At 40.4% G+C, this 22,758-nt stretch overlaps 1 protein-coding gene across 3 annotated transcripts in view; it reads left to right on the top strand.

Annotated features, from left to right (window-relative positions):
• LOC137153704 (dipeptidyl peptidase 4-like) overlaps positions 1–22,758 on the top strand; it is a 76,926-nt gene that overhangs the window by 15,568 nt on the left and 38,600 nt on the right. For all 3 annotated transcript variants that reach the window (XM_067549365.1, XM_067549366.1, XM_067549367.1), the window contains exons 4-14: positions 113–207; positions 317–391; positions 6,249–6,301; positions 6,412–6,484; positions 8,956–9,076; positions 11,623–11,783; positions 13,540–13,643; positions 17,787–17,922; positions 18,532–18,576; positions 21,420–21,524; positions 21,621–21,688. In XM_067549365.1, the coding sequence (XP_067405466.1) occupies positions 113–207; positions 317–391; positions 6,249–6,301; positions 6,412–6,484; positions 8,956–9,076; positions 11,623–11,783; positions 13,540–13,643; positions 17,787–17,922; positions 18,532–18,576; positions 21,420–21,524; positions 21,621–21,688 (1,036 nt within the window). The remainder of the gene's footprint in view (positions 1–112; positions 208–316; positions 392–6,248; positions 6,302–6,411; positions 6,485–8,955; positions 9,077–11,622; positions 11,784–13,539; positions 13,644–17,786; positions 17,923–18,531; positions 18,577–21,419; positions 21,525–21,620; positions 21,689–22,758) is intronic.

Consider the following 22,758-nt stretch of genomic DNA (forward strand, 5'->3'; position numbering starts at 1 on the left):
ATTGTTCTGTTTTATATAGTCTGCCTACTCTATGAGATTAGATGGAAAATAGTAAATGTTGAGAAACATTTTCACTTATTGTTGCTCAGTGACATTTCTCTTGTTCCTTTAGGAAATCTATACCTGCACAAAACCGCTGACAATGACATCGTGCTTGTGAATGCTGCTGATCAAACACCCATAGAAGTTCTGAAAAATAGCACATTAGTATGTTTGTTCATATACATTACACCTCAGACTTTGGGGAAAGTACTGCAGCACGTTTCTCTGTGTAATCATTATGTGATGTTTTTTTCTCTTTCATCTTTGTTGATAGGCCAAATATGGAGCAACCACGGCTATCTTATCTCCTGACCGAAAATTTGCTCTTCTTCAATACAATTATGTAAAGGTACTAGGGTGCTTTTTCTTTTTTCATGCCTATTGTATTTTATAGAAGCACGAAGAGGGAAAAAGGGGGGTGGGGGGGAAGGAGGACTCAGACTTCCCAGAATTTGAATTAATTTTAATCTTTTGGTTGCTGCAGATTGATATGATAGGTGGGGCCAGTAGCTCCACCTATTAAGGTTATCCGACATGTCCCACTATAAGATCCAGTTTTCAGTTTCTTATAAATTTGCCAAATTTTATGGTTTTAGCTGAAATTTTTCATGCCAAGTGTCTGCTTCAGGCTCAAGTCTGAAAAATTTCAGCCAAAATGGTCCACCCATTTCTGAGAATAAGGGCAAAGTACATTGTTGTGCTGTGTTTTAAAAAAAAAAAAAAATCATGGTGACCTTTTCTTTGAGAAATGCTAGCGCCCCTGTGCTTTGGAGGTGGGATTTGAAATTTGACCAGGGGAGGGGGGTGTGTCCTTTGAGTCAGGGGATGGACCTTTTTCAGTTGCTGGTAAAATGCAGCCAACTTTGGCCAATTTATAAGCCTTTGAAAAATTTCAGGTTGCACATGCTTAAGAGACTGCCTAGATTTTAGCAGCTCAGATTCCCTCCTTGCACTGAGAAAGTTCGCCGTACTCAGAGCTCTTAGTGCTGCCCAGACTGCACATGCAGCATGTCCACAGAGCGACTGCATGTGCCACCTCCAGCCCAGGGCAGCAGGGGTGGAGCTCGGCTTTTCCTGTAATGACTGCTACAGACTGGATTGGGGCAAGGCACTGGTAGTCAGCTCAAAGAGCCTGTCTCTCCGTGCTTTCAGTGAACCCCCTTGCTGATACCTAGGCAGCATGGAGGAGGAAGGCTGCCTGACTTGAATGCAGAGGGGACAAGAGCTGGACCAGGGAGGAGGGAAAGGAGCAGATTGGAACAAAGAGCCTTATCAGGCTGGGGCAAGGAGGTGTAGGGAACTGGGATAGGCTGGGTAAGGGGACTGTGATTCGGTGTGGAGGTGTGAGAGCCAGACTGTCAGGTTAAAACTGGCTGAGCAGGAGACTGGGACTAAAATGTGTAGCCTGAGGAGTGGAGACTAGGACTGGGTAGACAAAGAAAATGAGACTAGGACCAGGGAGCCAGAGGTGAGGAAGAGTCAGAACAGGGGCAGTTGGATGGGATGAGGCAAGCTGGGGGAAAATGGACAGAAGAGTCTGTGCCCATTAGACCGCACACCTCTCCAGAACCCGGAATGGAACCCAAAATTCTTGAGTGTCTCCAACCACTCCTCTGCTATCAGCAAATATCTGGGAATCCCACAGTGGAAGTGTCCCATCCCTCTCTAGTACTGGACCACATTGAGGATGACAGCATACTACTGCTGTCAGTTACTCTGTTAGCTATAGTGGCAGAGGTCTGTGTGATAATCTAAAGATTGCAGCTCTGCTTATGGCCCATATGGGTGGCAATATGATGCCACATAATGGAATTTCTGTTGCTTCAGCTTGCTTTTTTTAAAATCTAGGATATTACACAATTAACTATTAAACGAACATCAAGATTGCAGAATCAAGCTCGTAGAATTTAGGAAATGTCAGAAATTTTTAATGTTGCCTATTTTTTCAACATTCCTGCCTCATTCACTACATCAGATGGATCAGTTCTAAGAATGAATCAGGATTGTGTAGAATAAAGCGCTGTTGTCTGCAGGATCCCTCATTTGTTGTAGATGTTGGAAGCTGTGTAGTGAATGAGGCGGGGGATTGCAGGACTAGAAAGGATGAGCGTGTCTCATGATTTAGGCAGTTGAATGCTGCCCTAGAGAACTGGATTCTAGCCCTGCCTTGCGAAGCAAGTCACTTAAACCAAACTTTCCCCAGTTGGTCACTAATTAATTGTGTGTTCTTCTTTTTCTGGGTGCCCTCCTTGAGACCCTGATGTCTGATTTGCAGAAATGCTGAGCACTCATAGCTGAATTTGAAATCAATGGGAGCTGTGCTTTGAACATAAAAAGTGCTATCTAAAGCTAATTACTCTGAAAATCAGGTCCTGAAGGCACCTGAAATTAGTGGATACTTTTGACCTCAATCTCTTTCCTTAGTGCCCCATTTATAAAATGGGATATTAATATCCCCTCATATCACAGGGCTGTTATGTAGATAAATTAACTAGTGACTGTGAAGCACTTGGATACTGTAGTGATGAGCAACATAGAAAAAACCATGAAGAAATTAGCAATTCTGTCTTCAAAGTAGAGTTTGAAGAGTGTGCCCTATATAAAGCATGGGGCTCACACATTGAACAGTGAAGAGAACAAAATATTGAATAGCTGTTAATTAAGTGAGCAGTGTCCTTTCTGTGCACAGAATGAGGCAGTGGTCCTGTGGAAAAAATGTGAACATGCGATTAAAGACTGTATCATAATGCACACACAAAGGGGCTGAATTAAAGTGGCACAGGTAACTATAGTTCTGACATTTCCTAAGTTTTGAGTGCTTGGCTTTGCCATTATATTATTGTTTGTTATTGATATTTTAATGATACTGCTTTAATGCATTTTTTGTGTGTGCGTGTGTGTAATAAGGTATAGGGACAGATTTTCCGCTTTGCCCCGCAGAAGGTGGGCACAAAGTGAGGGAACCATTCTTTGCCCCTACCTTGATCTTGAATTTGGAGCTGCCATTTTGCACCATCTGATTGTGGCCCCTGAGGAAATATATGCCAGTCTGTGGATAGAGGGAATGCATCACTTACCCTGTCCCCTTCCCCCATCCCTTGACATGTCCTTGCACTAGGGACTGAGAGGAAGGAGGATGAGAGCAAGCTCTGCTATCTTTGGGCCTCTGAGGATTCCCCCAGACTGTGGGCTTCCTCAGCAGGGAGCTTGTGGGGTGATTTCACCTGAGCAGCAGCAAGGGAACATAGTGGGGCAGCGAATCTGTCCCATAATGTGTGTGCTGGCTGATGAATCTTTTTTTTTTTTTTTTTTTTTTTTTTTTTTTTTTTTAAAAGACCTGCTTGTATTCTGAAGTACTAAGTGAGTGATAGCTCACACAATATGCAAATATTAGATGACTTTCTCACAGAGCTCTGTCCACATGGATGGAAGTTTTGAACAATTAATGCTTTTTATAGAGTTCAAACCACAAATTTCTGCAAACAGTCATCTGTTCTTGCACTTTAATGACTATGACTCAGTACTTAATGAATTTTCACGTGGGAAAAATACATTAACCAGACACTTGAACTACCTTGCTTGGGATTTTACTTCTGTTGTATTCTTAAACACATTAAAATTTGGCATAACCCGAACAATTATTCAGTGAAGTTTTGTTTTTACCAGAATCCTGTATTTTTACATTTTTTAAATAGTACATTATATTTTAACTTTTCACTGATTTTTCTTTTTTCCAGTATTAGCAGTCATAACATGCCTCATTGCTTACTAATCACACTATACATACCATATATTCATGATTTACAGGCTTGTGCTCTTTTGTTTCCTGTTGTCATAAAAGTTAGCTTCTGTATACCAGAAGCTAGTCTTTTAATTCTTGTACAATAGGGCCATAGAATCATAGAGTTGGAAGGGATCTCAGGAGGTCATCTAGTTCAACCCCCTGTTCAAAGCAGGACTAACCTCAGCTAAATAATCCCAGCGAGGGTTTTGTCCAGCTGCACCTTAAAAACCTCTAAAGATGGAGATTCCACCACCTCTCTAGGTAACCCATTCCAGTGCTTCACCATCCTCCTAGTGAAAAACTTTTTCCTAATGTCCAACCTAGATCTCCCCCACTGCAATTTGAGACTGTTGATCCTTATTCTGTCATCTGCCACACCACTGAGAACAGCCTAGCTCCGTCCTCCCTGAAACCCCCTTTCAGGTAGTTAAAGGCTGCTATCAAATCTCCCTCATTCTTCTCTTCTGCAGATTAAACAAGCCTAGTTCCCTCAGCCTGTCCTCATAAGTCTTGTGCTCCAGCCCCCTAATCATTTTTGTTGCCCTCCACTGGACTCTCTCCAACTCGTCCACATCCTTTTTGTAGTGGGGGGGCCCAAAACTGGACACAATACTCCAAATGCGGCCTCACCAATGCCGAATAGAGGGGAATAATCACTTCCCGCGATCTGCTGGCAATGCCCCTCCTAATGCAGCCCAATATGCTATTAGCCTTCTTGTCAACCAGGGCACACTGCTGACTCATATCCAGCTTTTTATCCACTGTAACCCCCAGGTCCTTTTCTGTAGAACTGCTGCCTAGCTCATCGGTCCCCAGTCTGTAGCTGTGCATGGGATTTTTCCGTCCAAAGTGCAGGACTCTGCACTTGTCCTTGTTGAACCTCATTGGAAGGTATTCATCATATTAACGCTTATAATGCTGACATTTCCCAGAATGGCAATAAAATTAATGTTTAGTTTATATTAAAGACTTGATTAAAGATTGAAGCACTGGATGCGGTTTTCAAGTCCTCTTCCCCCCAAAAAAATTTCAGTGGTGTTTGAATGCAGGGTTTTTGTTCAGGACCCATCTCTACTTAGCATAAATTTTAATAATATCTGCTCAGCATTCATTTGATTATAGGTCACTTGGTTCTGATCATTTATCCATCAATCTAATCAGCATTTTTATGGTGCCTGTCACTATAGAATTTGATCTTTTCAAATGGATCACAGAGATGCAGTGAAATCAGTCTTGAAGAGATTAGAAAATGCCAGCATTGGAAGGGCTAATGTGATGCAAACCTCTCAGTTGCCAGGTTATTCAAGAATTAAAAGATGAGCTCCTGGAATAGAGAAATTAACTTTTATAAGAAGAAACCTAGCACAAATCAATAAATCATAAGGACATGAACATCTATTATATAATAGCCATGTGGCTAGTAAGCACCAATGCATGTGAGCAAGTAAAGTTAGAAAAAAAACCCTTTTGATTGAATGAGAAATTACACGGAGTAAATTATCTGGTAGCCTGCTGCTATGGAACAATTATTAAACTTTGTGGAGTATATTGTATTGGTTTTGTACATAGCTATTGTTTTCTTTTGTTTTACCAGAAAAAACAACATAACAGTAAATGCATTATTTAATAGCAATGATGGATGGAGCATAAGAACTATCAAACTGGATCAGATCTATCGGCCATCTAGTTTGATATCCTGCCACAGGGTCAGATAGGATCCCTCGAGCCCCATGTACTATCCTATTTCCTCACTTTACCTAGATACCCCCATTGGAACTCCATGAAGCTAGATATCTGTAGACTTCAAGAGGCAGAACTGAGGGATGGGATGGATTTTAGTTACAAAATCTAAGTGGGAAATGATATACCTTGGCACTGTTATCTCTTCCTGGGTGAACTGCTACACAAATCATTCCTGGGAGGTAATGAGACCATGAAACAGCAGAATGTCTAGTAAAGCAGTATGGCATTGAAGGACAAGTGCCAATGAAACAGCAGGAGTACCAGTGAGACTCAGGGAAGCTTCAGGTCTGCTCCAGTCTTGCTATGGATCTCCAGTGATGGAAGGGAGCATGCCTTGCCTAACCTGCAGTCCCCCCAAGTCCCTAGATCTCTCTATCTCTGATCTTAATCAATGACCATCCCTTTGATATATGGGCAGCTCCCACCAGAGAGGATGGTTTAAGGAAAGCTCAAGATGAACCTTGCAGAGTTTTCTTTCTATAGCCTCCTCTTCTGCTTTTTCCATGGGTGAGGACAGTCTGGCCCACTGGTGGTTGCCAATGCCTGTTGGTTGTGTTCACCGGTCCCAAATGGGAGTCTGGGGAGCTGTCAAATACTTATTGCCAATAACACATTCACAGGACTCCTAAAGACAACCTTGGTGAGAAAGTTTCTCAATATAAAAATGATTTTCTTGCAGCTCTGGAGGCATTCATATACGGCTTCATACCACATCTATGATTTAAATACAAGGTCAGTAGCTATTACAGAAAATCTACATAGTGTAAAGCCAGTAGTTTGCAATGAAATGACATTCTATTGATTTGTTTTTCTTATACACTTTTTGTTTTGTTTTTTCCTAGTTCCCTAGTAACTGACAATCTACTTCCTAATGATACCCAGTACATATCCTGGTCACCTGTTGGTCACAAACTGGTTAGTAAATATAAGTATAATGAAATTTCTGCAGTGCATTTCCAATACCATTGTCACACGGTCTGGAGTGGCTCATGACCATGAGTTCTTACCTCAAGGCAGATGGTCAAAAGCAAACTGCCCCAAACTGGTGGTATGTTCTATAATTAGATTTCACCAAGCCAGTAACAAATGTGGACCCACAGATAATCTCCATAGATGCTCCTGTCTCTTTTGCCACCCAGGCAAGCTGGAGTATGTGATAGATAGCCACTTACATGAAAAATGACAACACATTCAGGTTACACCCAGTCCCAAAAGACCAGTGACTCATCCAGGTCAGTTTGCACCCGAGATCTCATGCCAAAGACAACACTGGTAGCCAATTCTATAGTACACTAACTAAAAGAATATTAGCTAGGAAAAAGAAATGAGAATTATTGAGAGGTTTAAATAAATAAATAGACTGCAACTCAGCCGTATATATATATATATCATTCCAAATAATAGCAGAGATATAGTAATCTGCCAGTTTCCCAAAAGTCTCTCAGGGCTACTAGAATAACGTTGGGGATTTCTGTCATTCAGTTATTCTGACCTGTTAGAATCCAAACAGTCCCGAGATGAAGAATTTTTTCTTGTGTCCATACTTATAGCTTCTTCTCACAGAAAACAAGCTGACAGGGTCACTACCCACATGTGCTTTTTCTTTGATGGAGGTGAGGAATGCATTTGGAGTCTTTGATCTCCAATCATTCACAATGACCACTTTCTTTGAAATTAGCACTTTCCTGTTAAAGTTCTTCATTTGCATTCTACAAGGTTTCTTTCTCATTTAATGGATTATTTAGTTACAGGGGTATATACAATGTAAATGTTTGCTATTACATTATAACTGGATACAGATAAGAGAAAACAATGCATGTAGCATCCCATTAGTTTTCAGGAAGTTTAGACACCAATTACATTGTTATACATTTAACAATCACTTTGATCTATACTAATACACAAGGGAGTCAACCTGACTTCCATCTATATTTTGTAAGTGTTCAGTGAGGCCTGGGGCTTTGGCATGAGCTGGCACCTGGTCTGCCAGCATCACAGCCACAGTATGGATATCAGTATAGAGGGCTGATGCCCACATTTAGCACAGATTTGTTATGATGGTGTTTTTCCTCTGTTGGAGAATAGTCAAATGGTTCCTTTAAGTTACTGTTGCCGTTAGAAGCATTGCAATCCCCTTGTGATTTTTCTGAGCAGTATTTCTGTAAATAGTGGAGGCTTTGGGCCCATCTATACAGTCACATAGAACACCACACATGTAGGGGACCTTGCTACAAAACAGCAGAAAGTAATACACCACTCCTGCAATATTGCTTGCCAGTGAGCTGTGTGCTTTCTCAGGGTCAAATTCTCATTCTCTGAGCAAAGCCTGAGTAAATGATCTTTATGGGGGGGAGGGGAAGAGGGAGAGAGAGGCTATACAAGTGTTAAGGAGACAAAATCCTCCCAGATCCAAAGACAGGGTGTAAAGCCATTGTCCAATGACTGCAGCTACTGTCTGCAGCCTCTAGGCTGTCATAGCAGCTGTGGCCTGTAATGAATTCCTTGCATGGGGTATTGGTCTATGGATTCACTACCCTGTATCAGAAATACTTCCATACTTGCTCCCATGACAAGCTACCCAGCGTACACAGCAGCCCTTGTACATTCTTGTCTGTCATGGGCCTCAATATGCTGAGTAGGGTTTTGCACATCTTACTTTATACAGAGCTTCCGAAAAACTGGGGTCCTGCCTGTTGTAAAAAGTTGTCAAAGGCATGCATCATCCTTACAAACCTTAAGTGGTAACTATGCCCCTTGCCAATGTTTTATCAAAGAGTTTACAGTTTTTGTTGTAAGACAGGTGAAAAAAACCACAGTTACTAAAGAAAGAAAATAAATCTGCATCTAGAGAAAATGTTAATAATGGGGCTTTAAAAACTTAATACAGATCAGTGCAGGGGAGGCAGTATGGCTGGGTGAATAGAGTACTGGAGTACAATTTGGGAGACTTGTGTTCTAGTCCTGTCTTGCCTGCTGGGTGATCTTGAGCAAGTCACTTTACCTCATTTATAAAATGGGGGATAATTGTAAAGTGCTTTGAGATCTACTGATGGAAAGTGCTATAGAAGCACTTATCTCTTGATTATTAACAATACCTGATGATTTTGTACCTCAGGTCTCTATTTATGACCACAGGCCAGACCACTCACTACTCTGGTTGTTTTTTTTTTAAATTGTTAATTAATTTAATACTAATAAATAATGTTTTTATTTAAGTGCCTGCATTATGTTTAGTAAAACATAACTGTCAAAGACCATCTCTGCCATCTAAAAGAGCGATGAATAAGATAGTGGAAGAGGAATAGGAAGGAGCTGTGTGACTTGTTCTATCGTTGCATTGTAACAGTAACTACTGTAATTAAGTTGTTGAGGTTTTTTTTTTACAGGTATATGTTTGGAATAATAACATTTACATAAAAGAGTCACCAGGTGTTGGAAGTGTGCAGATCACCACGAATGGAGAAGAAAATAAAATTTTTAATGGAATAGCTGACTGGGTATATGAAGGTAACCATATGTACTTTACCTTACAAGAAAATGTAGAAACATATTTGTTAATCTGTTTAAAATATGTAAAAATAAATAAATGCATGGAGGAAAGAGAGCATTTAAAATAATACCACCACATAACTCATACTACAGTAGAACCTCAGAGTTACAAACACCAGAGTAACAAACTGACCTGTCAACCACACCTCTCATTTGGAACAGGAAGTGTGCAATCAGGCAGCAGCAGAGACCATAAAAAAGAAAGCAAGCAAATACAGTACAGTACTACTTTAAATGTAAACTACAAAAAATAAAGGGAAAGTTTAAAAAAAAAAAAATTGACAAGGTAAGGAAACTATTTCTGTGCTTGTTTCATTTAAATTAAGATGATTAAAAGCAGCCTTTTTCTTCTGCATAGTAAAGTTTCAAAGCTGTATTAAGTCAATGTTCAGTCGTAAACTTTTGAAAGAACAACAATATCATTTTGTTCAGAGTTACAAACATTTCAGAGTTATGAACAACCTCTTTTCCCGAGGTTTTTGTAACTCTGAGGTTCTACTGTGCATAGAACTTGCCAGCTGCAGAAATCAAAATGCTTTAAAAAGGAAAGTAGATATGATGATGCCCATTTTGCAGCTGGGGTCAAGTCACTTCTCCACTCTGTGCCTCAGTTTCTCCATCTATAAAATGGAGGCAAAGCGCTTTGACAACAGTGGATAAAACTTGGTATTTTAAATGAAAAACCCACTCTCAAATATTCTAAATTAATTAATGTAGTGTTTCCCAAAATAGTTTGCTTGCTCTCCCCTTCCCGGATGTGTGGTATAGGGCAGTGGTTCTCAACCAGGGTCTGCAGCCCACTGGGATGGTTTCAGGAGGCCGTAGGCCCTGTGACTGAAGCCCAGTGCCCACCGTGGGGCTGAAACTGGGAGCAGAGCCATGGAGCTAAAGCCCGGTGCCCTGAGCCCTGGTGCTGACATGGGGCTGAAGCTGAGAACAGAGCCACAGGGTTGAAGCCCTGGACCCCGAAGCGTCCCTTGGGGCTGCAGCCAGGAACAGAGCTACAGGCCTAAAACCTGGAGCCCTGATGCCCCTGCGGGGCTGAAGCCCCGAGCTCCTCCCTGCCCAGAGCCCTGGTGCCTTGCAGGGCTGAAGCCCTGAACCTCCTGCCCAGAGCCCTGGTGCCCTGTGGGGCACAAGCCCTAAGCCCTCACTACCCCCCTCCCAGAGCCCCATGCCCCCTCACCTCCTGGGCGAAGCCCCAAGACCTTGCATAGTGTCTGAAGTCCAGAGCCCTAAGTTTCCCCTCTGCGACTGAAGCCCTGAGCCCCGTAGGGCTAAAGCTCCAAGGTCCCGTCGTCCGTCCGTCCCCCCCACCCAGTGGCTGAAGCCAGGAGCCCTGAGACCTCCTCCGCTGGGACCTGGAATTTTTATAGTGTGTTGGGAGATCTCAGAACAATAAAGGTGCAGAACCCCTGGTGTAGGGATAGAGCTAGACCTCTGAATTGGTCCCAGAGTCTCCGCTTTCTTTTTTTTTCTTTCTTTTTTTTTAAACCAAGTCTCTAACCTTTATCATTATAAAGAGACTCTTCTAAACATCAGTGTATCCAATGCAGAGACAACTGCCTGAATTTGTAGAAAACCTGCAATAATAGCTGTGAAGTGTGAACCTCCCCATTCACTTCAGTGGGTACTGACTCTCATCCCAAGAATACTGAAATTGTTAACATGATTAACTATTTTGCTGATCATCAAGAGTGTTAGAAAGGAGAGGCAATCTATTATGAAGATCTACTCCAGTGTTTTGCAAGATGTAGGTGGAGTGGGTATGAAGGATGAGCTAGGAGATCATGGAAAATTTATAAATTAAGGTGGGTCGGCCTTTCACGCCACATGAGGTTACCAGGGCACCATAGCTGATTTTATTTTCCTTAAGTGGACCTCAGCTTTCAAAAGTTTGGGAAATAGTGCATTAATGGTTTAACATTTAGCGAGGCCATTCCATTCACCGGCTATCTGGACATATAGGCCAAATTCTACCCTGCGCAATTCCATTAAAGTCAAACCATTGAGGTCAGTGTGGTTCCATGATCGTAAATCTTTGCAGAATTCATATTGGGTTAAAAACAGAAATGTATACCAAGTTTTTAAATGTCTGGCTTTTATCTTCAACTCTTGTAGTTGGCTCTTGATCTGCTTTACTTCCAGATAACTTGGTTATATTCTTGAAAGCTTATTTGGGGATTTTATACATCATAAAGTGATAAAGGTTTTATGTTGTTTTAAAATGCTTTTTTTAATGGGAGTGTGAGAGAGATGATGGGACTTGTCCCATGTACAGATTGTTTTCATTGTTGCTGCCAGCAACAGGAAGTATAGCCACAAAAGGCTATTCTTTGTAAGCATTCATTTTCTATGTCATTATACAGCCCAGGCAAATAGTCTGTACTTCAGTAGCTGAATTTAAGCATAAATCCGCGCAAACCAAATGAGAACAGTAATTCAGATACAGAAGCCAATTTAGCAGCTATTACTTCAAAAGAACGCCTTTGCATCTCTTTCAGAGGAAATGTTTGGCACCCACTCTGCTCTGTGGTGGTCTCCAAATGCCAATTTTCTAGCATATGCAGAGTTTAATGATACAGAAGTTCCTGTTATGGAGTATTCTTTTTATGCAGAAGACACGCTGCAGTATCCAAAGACCATTAGACTCCCATATCCCAAGGTCTGTGTTATTTATTAAACATGGTTGTTCAGCAGTTTGAGACTATTCTCTTAATCATTTAATCAGTTCCTGCTAATGAAAATATTGTCTGTCTCTCCTCAACAGCTTGCTGTGATTAATCTTACTGAAGTCAACAGCATCTGGCAATGTTAATGTATTTTTATTAACTCCGGGGGGAAAAAGTCTGATTTAAGGTTTTGTTATTTCTCCAAAAACATTGAAGGGATGACAAGCAGCCATGGAGATAGTGAGACATGCTGGTATATGGCACTGTGCAAATGGGTGTGTGTTTGTTTGGACTTCTGTTAATGGAATTCTCTCCTGCAGGCCACAAACTCTCCAGAGCCACAGCTGTAGCCCATGGGCTGTGATAGCCGCCTGGGTTGATGTGTGACTTCTATAGAGGAAAGAGGGGTAATATGGGCCAGTGTATTTCATAGTCACAGATTCACTGTCCACCTCGTGCCATTCTATCCTTGATACCGTGGGTGGAGCTCTGAGTGCACAGCTCCCTTCCACCAGCTCCACTGCCATTTGGCTACCATATCCCACAAAGTAAGGAGAATTAGTCCCTTAGATAGAGTCAGTGGAGGAAATTGACTGAAAGATAGCAAGGTGAAATGAATTAGAGCTGCACATACAGAGAAGAAAAACTGGTATAATTGATAAAGTTGAACTTCGTTTGGTGATGTTGACACTGGTCCAGCTGGTTACCAGCTGCATAGTTGACTAATAGCATCAGGGATCCCAACTTGAGTACAGTAGTTAAAAAGCTAAACTCAGCTGATGTGAAATAAGGTTTGCATTTACATAGCACCTTCTGTCCACAAATCTCAAAGCAAATGCTTCTGACTGGGACGCTAGGGAGAGGAAGAGGGATGTGTGAGAATCAGGAACATTTCAGTGGTACCATAAAAAGCACCTCCCTTCCTCCCCCAGTGAAATTGATTTGGCATGTTTTGGGATGTTTTTGTCCATGGCTTCTAGGAGATTGCTTGTTTTAATTTCTCATTTGTTGTGGGCTTTGTGGCCAAGAAAGTAAGGAAATACTGGTGATGTCTTTGATGGGTAAGGATCTCACCAACAGTCGCAAGGTAATGGGTTTGTTTGCTTCTTCAGTGAACTCCTCAGAAGTATGTATCCCCTTTGGCATGGAATATCCCTGGTCTTGGGAGGGACGAGCTGCAAGTTTTTTACTCCAATTACTGGCATTTCTGGGTGATTGTCATTTGTAGAGGAATCAATTACCTGAAGGGGATGACGCTGACTTCTCTTAGAGGAGAGAGCACCTGCTCATGAAATATATTACTGTGGGACGTCAGAGCTTCCTGAATCCATAGTAAAGGGTGGTTTGCTCCTCATGTGGTAGTGGGGTTGAATGTGACCCATTGCTAGAGAGCAATAAGCCCTACCCTTTGGCAGAAGTTATGGTATATTTGGTATATTAACAAATATAGTAAATGAAGGCACAATATACCAAACACAATTATGGATGTTTATAAATGGAGAGCTATGTTTTCACTAGAACTATGTGGCTTATCTCTTCATAAAAAAAAAGATAAGTGTATGTGCCCATCTGAACAGAATTGTGTTCAGAAATTTATTTTTCTTCACACAGTCTAACCTACATGGTACTGCTGTCTCACTGCTGCAGCACTTTACAGTTTCTTTGCTGTCATCTCTAATTTCAAGAGTTGTTTTCACTTAGAAAGTATTTACTGTCTTCAAAAATACTGTGAAATATTTTTTTTTTTAGGCAGGAGCTAAAAATCCTACTGTAAAATTATTTGTTCTGAATACCCAATCTCTTCCTACTGTGAATTCCAGGGAAATTATTGCGCCAGCTAGCATAATATCAGGGTAAGTAGTTTTAATAGTATGTGTTTGTTTTCTCTGTGAATGCCCTAGACTACTACTATATTACATTTATCACACTGCTCAGAGAGGAATAGCATTTACTGTGTAAACCACATGCAGAGATTATCCTTTCTAAAAATTATTTAAAGGTGGTGGCATGTTCCAGATTTCTTGTGTTGAGAATATGACATGTTATTGGCTCATCATATACAGTGGATCCTTCTTATAGTGAAGTCATTTCACAGAACAGCTTTACTATGAGCAGAAATTGACTATACATGGAATTGCAATTTTCACATTACAATGCACTGAGAAAAATTCAGAATTGTCACTTTATTTCACTGTAAATGAAGATTCACTGTGTCTGGTTTCACTGGGATCAGATTCCACTGTGTTTTCATTGGCTCATTTTAAAGCAATACTGCTTACATTGTGAGGTAACATACCAAAGTTAACTTAGAATGTGTCTTTTTCTTAGAAATATTATGGAAACCAGCAATTCTGAACATAAATGTTCGTAAATGAACGTCTTATTTCTCAAAATGTCACTGACAGTGTGCTAGTTGACATAAATTTGAGTATTCTGAAAAGAGCAACCAAAAGAATTTAATACATACACGCACAATTCTGTATCCAGAGTCTCCTGTTTCCACAATACTGTAGACTTATTGAGTGTAGGTGTCTAATGTTTACAGTAAGAATTTAGAAACACTGAGATACAGTGTACTTTATCACACAGAAAGTTGTTATAATCTTTAGAGAAAGCAAAGCAGGCTTGTTAGTCAGGAAATAAGACAGCTGTGTTATTAAATAACTACAGCCAGAATACAGAGTATCCCGTTCTGATCCTTACCTCAGTTTAATCAACATGCTTTGTATTAACTGAATCAGTGATTGAAACATATATGGAACCTCATTTATTTGTTTGTATTAATATGTTCATTTATTCTATTATGGCCCTACAAAATACAAAATGTTCATTTATTCTATTATGGCCCTACAAAATATTGATGATGCTAGCTAGCGCCTGAAGTTTTCCAGATAGAAGTGTAGAATATATATCTGTTTTCAGTTTGTTTTTTAATGGTTTTCTTTGTTCTTTAGAAAAATCCCTTCATATTTCACTGGCACTCAGTAAAAGCAGAACAATGCCATTTTTGGCTCAGAACAATAACATGCACACACTCTCCCAGCCTAATACAGGGCCTGATTTTCTACTGGGATTACTCTAATTTTATATTGGTGTAACCATATAAATCTGGAATATTCAGGCTCAGAATTTTCAAGAATACAAATGTTTGTCTGCTTAGGAGCAAATATGATACATGTAACACTTAAATTAAACCTTGATCTTGTAAGTAAATGTAGGAAGCACTTGATGCTGTTACAAATAACCCTCCCTATGCACAACTCCAACCTGTCTTGAGTCAACGATAGTGAAGTTCAATAAATAAACCGATGGTCTGTGGTTGTTGTGATGTAATGTAAGGCACCGAGAGTATGCATGGTGGGGCCTGCATAGGAAGCATTCTTACAGAGGGCAAAGTGACCACAAAATATTGTGTGAGTTTGTCTCAAGTTTTCCCTTTTTGAAAAGGCAGAGAGGTGTCCCTGCTGTAAAGTGACTGCCAGCTGGGGATAGAGAAAGGGGTGCAGGTAGGGTTTTTTCTTTTTTGGTTTTTGTATTTTCACCCTCTTACAGCTAAATTCTGGCATTCAGAACAGCCCTTCGTGGAGGGCCGGCAGGGGTGGGTGGCATACACGGCCTTGCTACCCCATGGGGAGCTTCAGGAGGCGTTACGCCTGCGTGCATTTGCCTGTACAGTGCTGCCCAGGATGCATAGCCACTTCACCAAGCTTACAGTTGGTGCTATATGCACCTATTTCCAGTGATATCCAGTTCTCCTGGCTGGGCCCAGAGGGCTGACAAGGACACCTGTGGCCTTTTGCACAAGCTGATGCATTAACCCTGATATTATGGAGTCCTTACCCTCTCTGAGCATGAGAACTTCTATTGTGCCCAAGGAAAACAATGTGGGGAGAAGCTCCTTTCATCCTGTCTCTTTTGAGGGGCTCTGGCTTGTAAGATTTAGGAATTTCTCACAAATTATAGCATTTATTCAGAGCGGCACTCCCACCATTTCTCTAGGACAGCTGCCAGAATAGTTGAAATGGCAACATTTAGCCATTTAACACTCTGGTGAAATTTGTGCATTTGCAGAAGGCCAGCACAAGGCCCATATATCATTCAAATCCCACATAAATCCCTGTGGTGCTGAGTGTGTGGGATGGTTAAATCAGATGTAAGTAACCTCCAGGGCTGGATTTCACCCTGTGAGGCTATCAGTTTGTACTAGAGTTGCAAGTGAGAGTTTGCAGGGTGGGAGAACACGCTGTGGTACAGGATTGCAGGAGTACTCTTCCCAGGGAGAAAGCAAGGAAGTGAAATGCAATGCTTTTGCATTAACGCCTCTGTAATTTGAATTAATCACATCGCAATTTACTCTTCAAATGTTAAAATCCCTGAAACCCAGAGGTATGCTTCAGCCCACCTACTGGTTGTAAAATATGGTCATTAATAATAATAATTAAAAAAAAAAAAAAAAAAAAGGATGGAAAAAAGTCTTTGAACAAAACGATGGTTTTCATTTCTTTTTTTTTAATTGCCTTGTCTTGTTTGATGTTTAAATCTTTCTAAGAACCAAAACCAACTTTTAAAATGCTTTTTGTTACCAAATTTGGATTTCTTTTCTAACTACCAGCGGAAACAACTGGATGCATTGGTGGGATGGGGGGGAGAGAAGTATCAAAGACTCCTTCCTCTAACCATTTCCCTTTTGTAATTTCACTTGTTCTGTGGTTTCAGCTGTATAGCTCCAAAACAATCAAAACAGCAACATTAAAATAAAACATTAAACTTGAAACTGTTCACGAAACATAAAAAGTGAAGTACAAGTGTCCTATCCGAGCATTTCGATTCACAGCCAAGTGCCATGCGCAATGCAGCACAGACTTAGAGATCATGTACTTCATATGTGTATAAAACCGCTCCTACACTGTAATCATAAACTGACCAAAAAATAATCAGATTGGGGAGCCAAGTGGCATGTCTGACAAAGCACAGCTGTCGTGGTTGAAATAAATAATAAGTACAAGGTTTTTTGCAGAGGGGGCATGTTTGTTGTCTCCTAAATAGTTAACTAATTTCACCACAAAACCTCTCATGCACTTTGCCAGCTGATTATTAAGGGAAGGAGAGGATACATGAACTTTGACAAACCTGTAGCTATAGAGCTAAGAGCAAAGTCCTGTGAAGATACTTGCATTAGATCAGGTCACGATAATAATTACCCGTCATAATGGGAGGGTGTAGCTGTCTGTTCTCTTTTTATACACAAGAGTAACAGACCATGAAAACTTATCTCTTTGATTCTAAGTCCTTCTTATAAAGCAAAGTTATCTGCTGGATGATGTTCTGGAGATGGAACTAAGGTACTTGAGTAGAAAAATGTAATATTAGTATGCTCAAGCCCTTCATAGTAAGCACAGGACTCCTGGAGATATCAAACCGAATTAGTCGGATAATAACTCCCATTTAGCAAGTGCATAGGACCAGCTAGCTTAATCTCCATTTTATCTGCACTCACTGGTTAACCAAGAATTCCAGGTCATCACTTCACTACATACCTTAGCCACTTCACAATCTGAGACCCATATAATTTGAGATAAAGTAGAATCCCCTTTAACTAGTAGAATCCCCTTTAGAATCCCTTTATTAAAGTAGAGTCCCCTTTAAGGCTTTTGACATGCTGTTGAGCAGTTCTGATTTCCACCCATCAGGAAACAGTATTATATCTGTCAGCATTTAACAATAATTCTTGTAGGACATGGACACACAAGAACCTCTAGCTAGTTCCTTACTCTGTGAATGAAAGTAAGCCAAGGCATTACTGATGGCTAAACAATAGACACTGAGCATTGCAGTGGGTTACTGAGAATTGTAGCATTAAATGCAACTGAAAAGTCCACTGAAACTAAAAGTTTAAGACCTGAATCAATAGAATTAATTGAACTATTGGACATCACTCTTAGGAAAAGTAGCATCTGGAAGATGTTAAAGTATCTAATAGTGTTTATTATTTCCAGGGATCACTATTTGAGTGTTGTAACATGGGTAACCGATGAAAGGATCTGTCTGCAGTGGCTCAGAAGAATTCAGAATTTTTCGGTCCTCACGGTCTGTGACTTTACAAGAGAGAATGAAATGTGGCAATGTCCAGAGGTATGAAAAATGGAGCTAAATAGACAGATGACTTAATAAAGAAGAGTCGAGTGGGGTGGAGGGAAGAAAAATGTATTCATACATATTTGTGTGATCTAGACTATGTGAAATCAACGAGAGTACTGTGGCACTTTAAAGACTAACAAATTTAATTTTATCAGGCATAAGCTTTCGTGAGGCTCAACTCACTTCGTCAGATGCAGAGGTATAAAAGAGAAACATAGAATCATCATATACACATACAAGTGCATAAAGAACAATACTTCTCTCATTACAAGAGGTAAATTGCTTTGCTCACCCATTCTCACCTCCTACTTAATGGTTGTCATTAGACCTCAAGTACCCGGCTTTCATCCACCTCCCCCGTTGTTCTCTATGCACTTGTATATGTATATGATGATCCTATGTTTCTCATTTCTACCTCTGCATCTGACGAAGTGAGCTGAGTCTCACGAAAGCTTATGCCTGCTAAAATTAAATGTTAGTCTTTAAAGTGCCACAGTACTCTTGTTGTTTTTGCTGTATACAGACTAACACGGCTACCCCTCTGGAACTATGTGAAATATACACCGTAATGCTGGGCGGGGGGGTTGTTTGTTTTTTCCTCAGGGCAAACAACATACAGAAGAAAGCAAAACTGGTTGGATTGGCACAGTGAGTATTCAGTTTCTAAATAACTACATGTTAAATAACACATTGATAACTAAACGCAAGGAAAACATTTTCCTAAGGACTTCTTAGCTTTCTAATGGTGTGTTACCTATGACAACTGTTAACTATGCACATGTGTCAAAAGGAATAGATCTCAACTGGAGCTGTGCAAAACCCACTCATTTAAATTTCATGGGTTTTGTGACTCAACTTTCTGAGTTTGGCTCATAACCCTGGCTCCAGCATAGGTTAGTTCAATCTAGGGACTACTCTAATGTGTGCCAGTTGGCAACAATCCTCTGGAACTGCACACCAGCTAGAGATAGCCAGGACTGTGTGCTCCTGTCAGGTTCCCCTTTGCCTCTGAATCACAGCCTGCAGTGGTGGTAGGATGAGGTTGAGGAGGAGCCAAGTATTCTCTGTGTCAGCTGAGATGTCTTCGCCATCAGTGGACTTCTCAGTTAGCTAGATCTGGCCCCTCTTCAGCCCCTTTGCACCATCAGTGTGACACAAAGGAGCCGGAATGTACTAAGGAATCTAACCCAAAGCCTCTCCACTGGCTTGGAAAGTGGGTCTTGGAGTCAAAAAGCAACCTTCAGGATAGCAAAATATGATCTCACTTCTTTCAGATTTCTCCTTTTTTTTCTTCTTAAAACAAACAAACAAACAAAATCTTGCTCCTTTTTTGCATACATTTTAACCAACCAGATGAATTTTTTTCACACAGCTCTGCTGAGTAGAACCCCATCTAAATGCCATTTTCCACATTGCAGTGGGACAGAATGCCATGTGGTAGAGAGTAGGCACCTGTTGAACTACTTAGACGATCTGGAGGAAGTGAAGGATAGACCCAAAAGATCAGGCGAGAGGGAGAAATGTGTTTCAGAATTTCTGATGAGAACACAGAATATGCTCTCCACGCCTGCACTCTCCACACATTGACTCTGTTTCAGGCACACATTCACTTTTAAGTCAAAAAGCAAAAATTTAAAGAAACGCAGTGAGGGAGGAAACAGCAGGGATGAAATCATCCCCAGTACAACGATGAAAGATCATCCCACCTGCTGTCAAATTTGATATGGAAAGGAAGGCTTTAATGCTGACGCATTTTGCTTTTATACAGCAAAGGCTCCACAATTAGACAATGTAGTGATCAAGCTCTACAGACTCTGTAACTTGTTGGGCAAAATGCAGAGTCTTTGTGCCATTAAACTAGCAAGATTTTTTTTTAAATCTTAACTGTATGAAAAGGGTCAAAGCCAAGATGAGAAAGTAAATGTATGTGTGTGTGAGAGAAAGCAGGGTTTTTTGATTCCACTGCGAGGCCTGGTCTTCACAGCAAGTGAATGGCAAGCCAGAACAGTCTACAGCACACCAGCCTGCTGTGCACCAACTGGCCACTAAAATTTCCATTTCAAACAGCAGTAAGTCCAAGCGCACTGTGGAACTTTTGTTGTACAGTGGCTGGGTCCACACAGCCAGCTAGTAAGTGGCAGACTAGTGCACTGTAGACTCGCACCCTGGCTTGCCATGCACCAAATTTCCATGTAGACAAGGCTTTAGATATTCTGTCCCTTTAGTCTAATCCAACCAAGGATAAAATGAGACTGGTTGATCAGTGACCTCTTTTTGTAAAGTGCTTTGAGGTCTACTAATGAAAAGCACTATGTAAGAGCTGGGGAGTGATACTATTTTTACCAACCAGAGAAAAAATTGTAGTGAATCCAAGACCACCCAGGACTTCATGGTCCATTGCTCATGGCCTAGGAACCAACAGTGTGTCAGATCAGAATTTAAATACTTAAATTAGCTGAAGTAAGAGCAGTTTTAAATAGGGATTTAAGAAACTAGTGAAATACATTCCATGAAATTTTGTACAAAAATATTGCCAAGGAGGCAGTGTCGTCCAGAGAAATGAACACAGGCATTTGAAAGGCTTGAGTTCTAATCCCAGTTTATGCTAATGACTCATTGAATGGCCTCAGGCAAGTCACTTTCTGTCTGTTTCCCCATTTGTAAAATGGGAATAATATGTCATGGGATTGTGAGGATTGGTTAATGTTTTGAGCGTCCAAAACACTATAAGAATACTATCTAATGTTATTTCACTTGGAGCAATTTCATGCCTTTCAATTTTTTTTTTCTATATAACGTGTGACCCAAAGCCCTTTGGAGTCAATGGAAAGACTCCCATTGATTTAAATGTGCTTTGGATTAGGTATGTTTTGTTGAATGGTTATTTCTTCAATGAAAACATAAAAATGCAAGTGCCAGCTTTAGGATGTTTTGAATTGTGAAGCTGTCTTCCATGCAAAATTGGGTCATTTGCCCTTGGAAAGTAGTTTGTTTTCATTGGAAAAGGAAGCTGTTTTCAACTGAAAACTTTGCAGAACATAGAAGACATATCAGTGAACTGTGCCCAAATTCATAAACAACATGCAAAACTGCTCAATTTTCACATTTAGCAATTTGCAGTAACATGCACATAATAACATTATAAAGTGATAGGGAAATAGTCAACCTGAAAGCCTTTCATTTGAAGGGGAGGTAGGAAGCTCGTGGGTGGCAGGTTGCTAATGCACCGGAAATTCTGCTGCTGAAGAAACAAAGACATCCTGATGTTGTCAGTGTTTCCTTCTAAAGATGGTTGCTATAGGTTCCATGCACCTAATCAAAATAGATTTCTACCCCTGAACTGACACGGTATTGTGCAGTATGTTTACCGAGATGCATGGCACGAATCTTAAGAGCCAGTGAATTTGCATTCTGAGGGATTCCCAGGTTAGCATTTTATTCTTGGGTTTCTGTTATCTGCTATAATAGTTTTGTTGTGGTTTTCTTTTCAGTTTCAGCCTTCTGACCCTTACTTTGCACCTGATAATGTTAGCTACTACAAAATTTTAAGCAATGCAGATGGCTACAAGCACATCCACTATATTAACAGCAATGGGGTGAGTAATAACTCTTAGGATAGTCTGTGCTGATTTACATTTCTTCAGGCTAGCATGGAATTTACCTTTCTACTTTTTGCCTCCCCTTGTTTTTAGAGCAGAATACCTATTACAAATGGAAACTGGGAAGTAATCAGCATAGAAGCTGTAACCGATGACTTTATGTGAGTATTGTAGGAAAAGCAATTTAATTACAAGTCTTTACAACATAACCTAACCTGAGCAGGTTAGTCACTATTAGAGATCCCACTTGGCATGTATCTCTATCTTTATGTGCCTAAATACCTTTGAAAACCTGTCCCTTGTGGAAGACCCACTTTGCTTGGGGGTGGAGGGTGTCCATTAAAGTTTAATGGAACATAAAGAATTCACTCGTATGTGCGCATGTGCACATATATACACACACGGTTCCCAACCCAAAACTCTTGGTGCAGATGCCTCTGAATTTTGGGGGATATTTTCGTTCTAGATATAAAGTTCTAAACTTTGAAACATGGTCCTATCTTAGAGCGATACATACAGTAGTGTGTGTCTGTGTGTGTGTATATATATTTATCTATATCATTCTCTGAGAATATATTATTAAAAGATACTACAGTTTTGATGAAACACTGTGCCCTTTCTTCATGTACAGGCCTGAAATTGTAGAGGGGGAATGCAGAAGTTGCACTATTTTTTCTGCTTGATTTGACTGTCTAGGGCAGTGGCTTTTCAAGCTTTCCAGACTACTTGTACCCCTTTCAGGAGTCTGATTTATCTTGCATACCCCAAGTTTCACTTCACTTAAAAACTGCTTCCTTACAAAGTCAGACATAAAAATACAGATGTATCACAGCATTCTATTAATGAAAAATTGCTTACTTTCTCATTTCTACCATATAATTATAAAATAAATCAATTGGAATATAAATATTGTACTTACATTTCAGTATATAGAATATATTCAGTATATAGAGCGGCATAAACAAGTCATTGTCTGTATGAAATTTTAGTTTGTACTGACTTAGCTAGTGCTTTTTATGTAGTCTGTTGTAAAATTAGGCAAATATCTTGATGAGTTGATGCAAATCCTGGAAGATCTCTATGTCCCCAGGGGTACGCATACCCCTGATTGAGAACCACTGGTCTAGGAAATAATTAAAGCGTAAGCCTAACGGTTCTAGGAGAAGCGTTGCCAAGTACCCTTTCCTTACTTTGTTTTAGAACAATTCTCATTTTGTTTCAATCTGTTGCT

This window comes from Emydura macquarii, unplaced genomic scaffold, assembly GCF_026122565.2.
Source record: "Emydura macquarii macquarii isolate MOO-44397 ecotype Brisbane River unplaced genomic scaffold, CSIRO-AGI_Emac_v2 contig_1253, whole genome shotgun sequence".
Lineage (NCBI taxonomy): Eukaryota > Metazoa > Chordata > Testudines > Chelidae > Emydura > Emydura macquarii.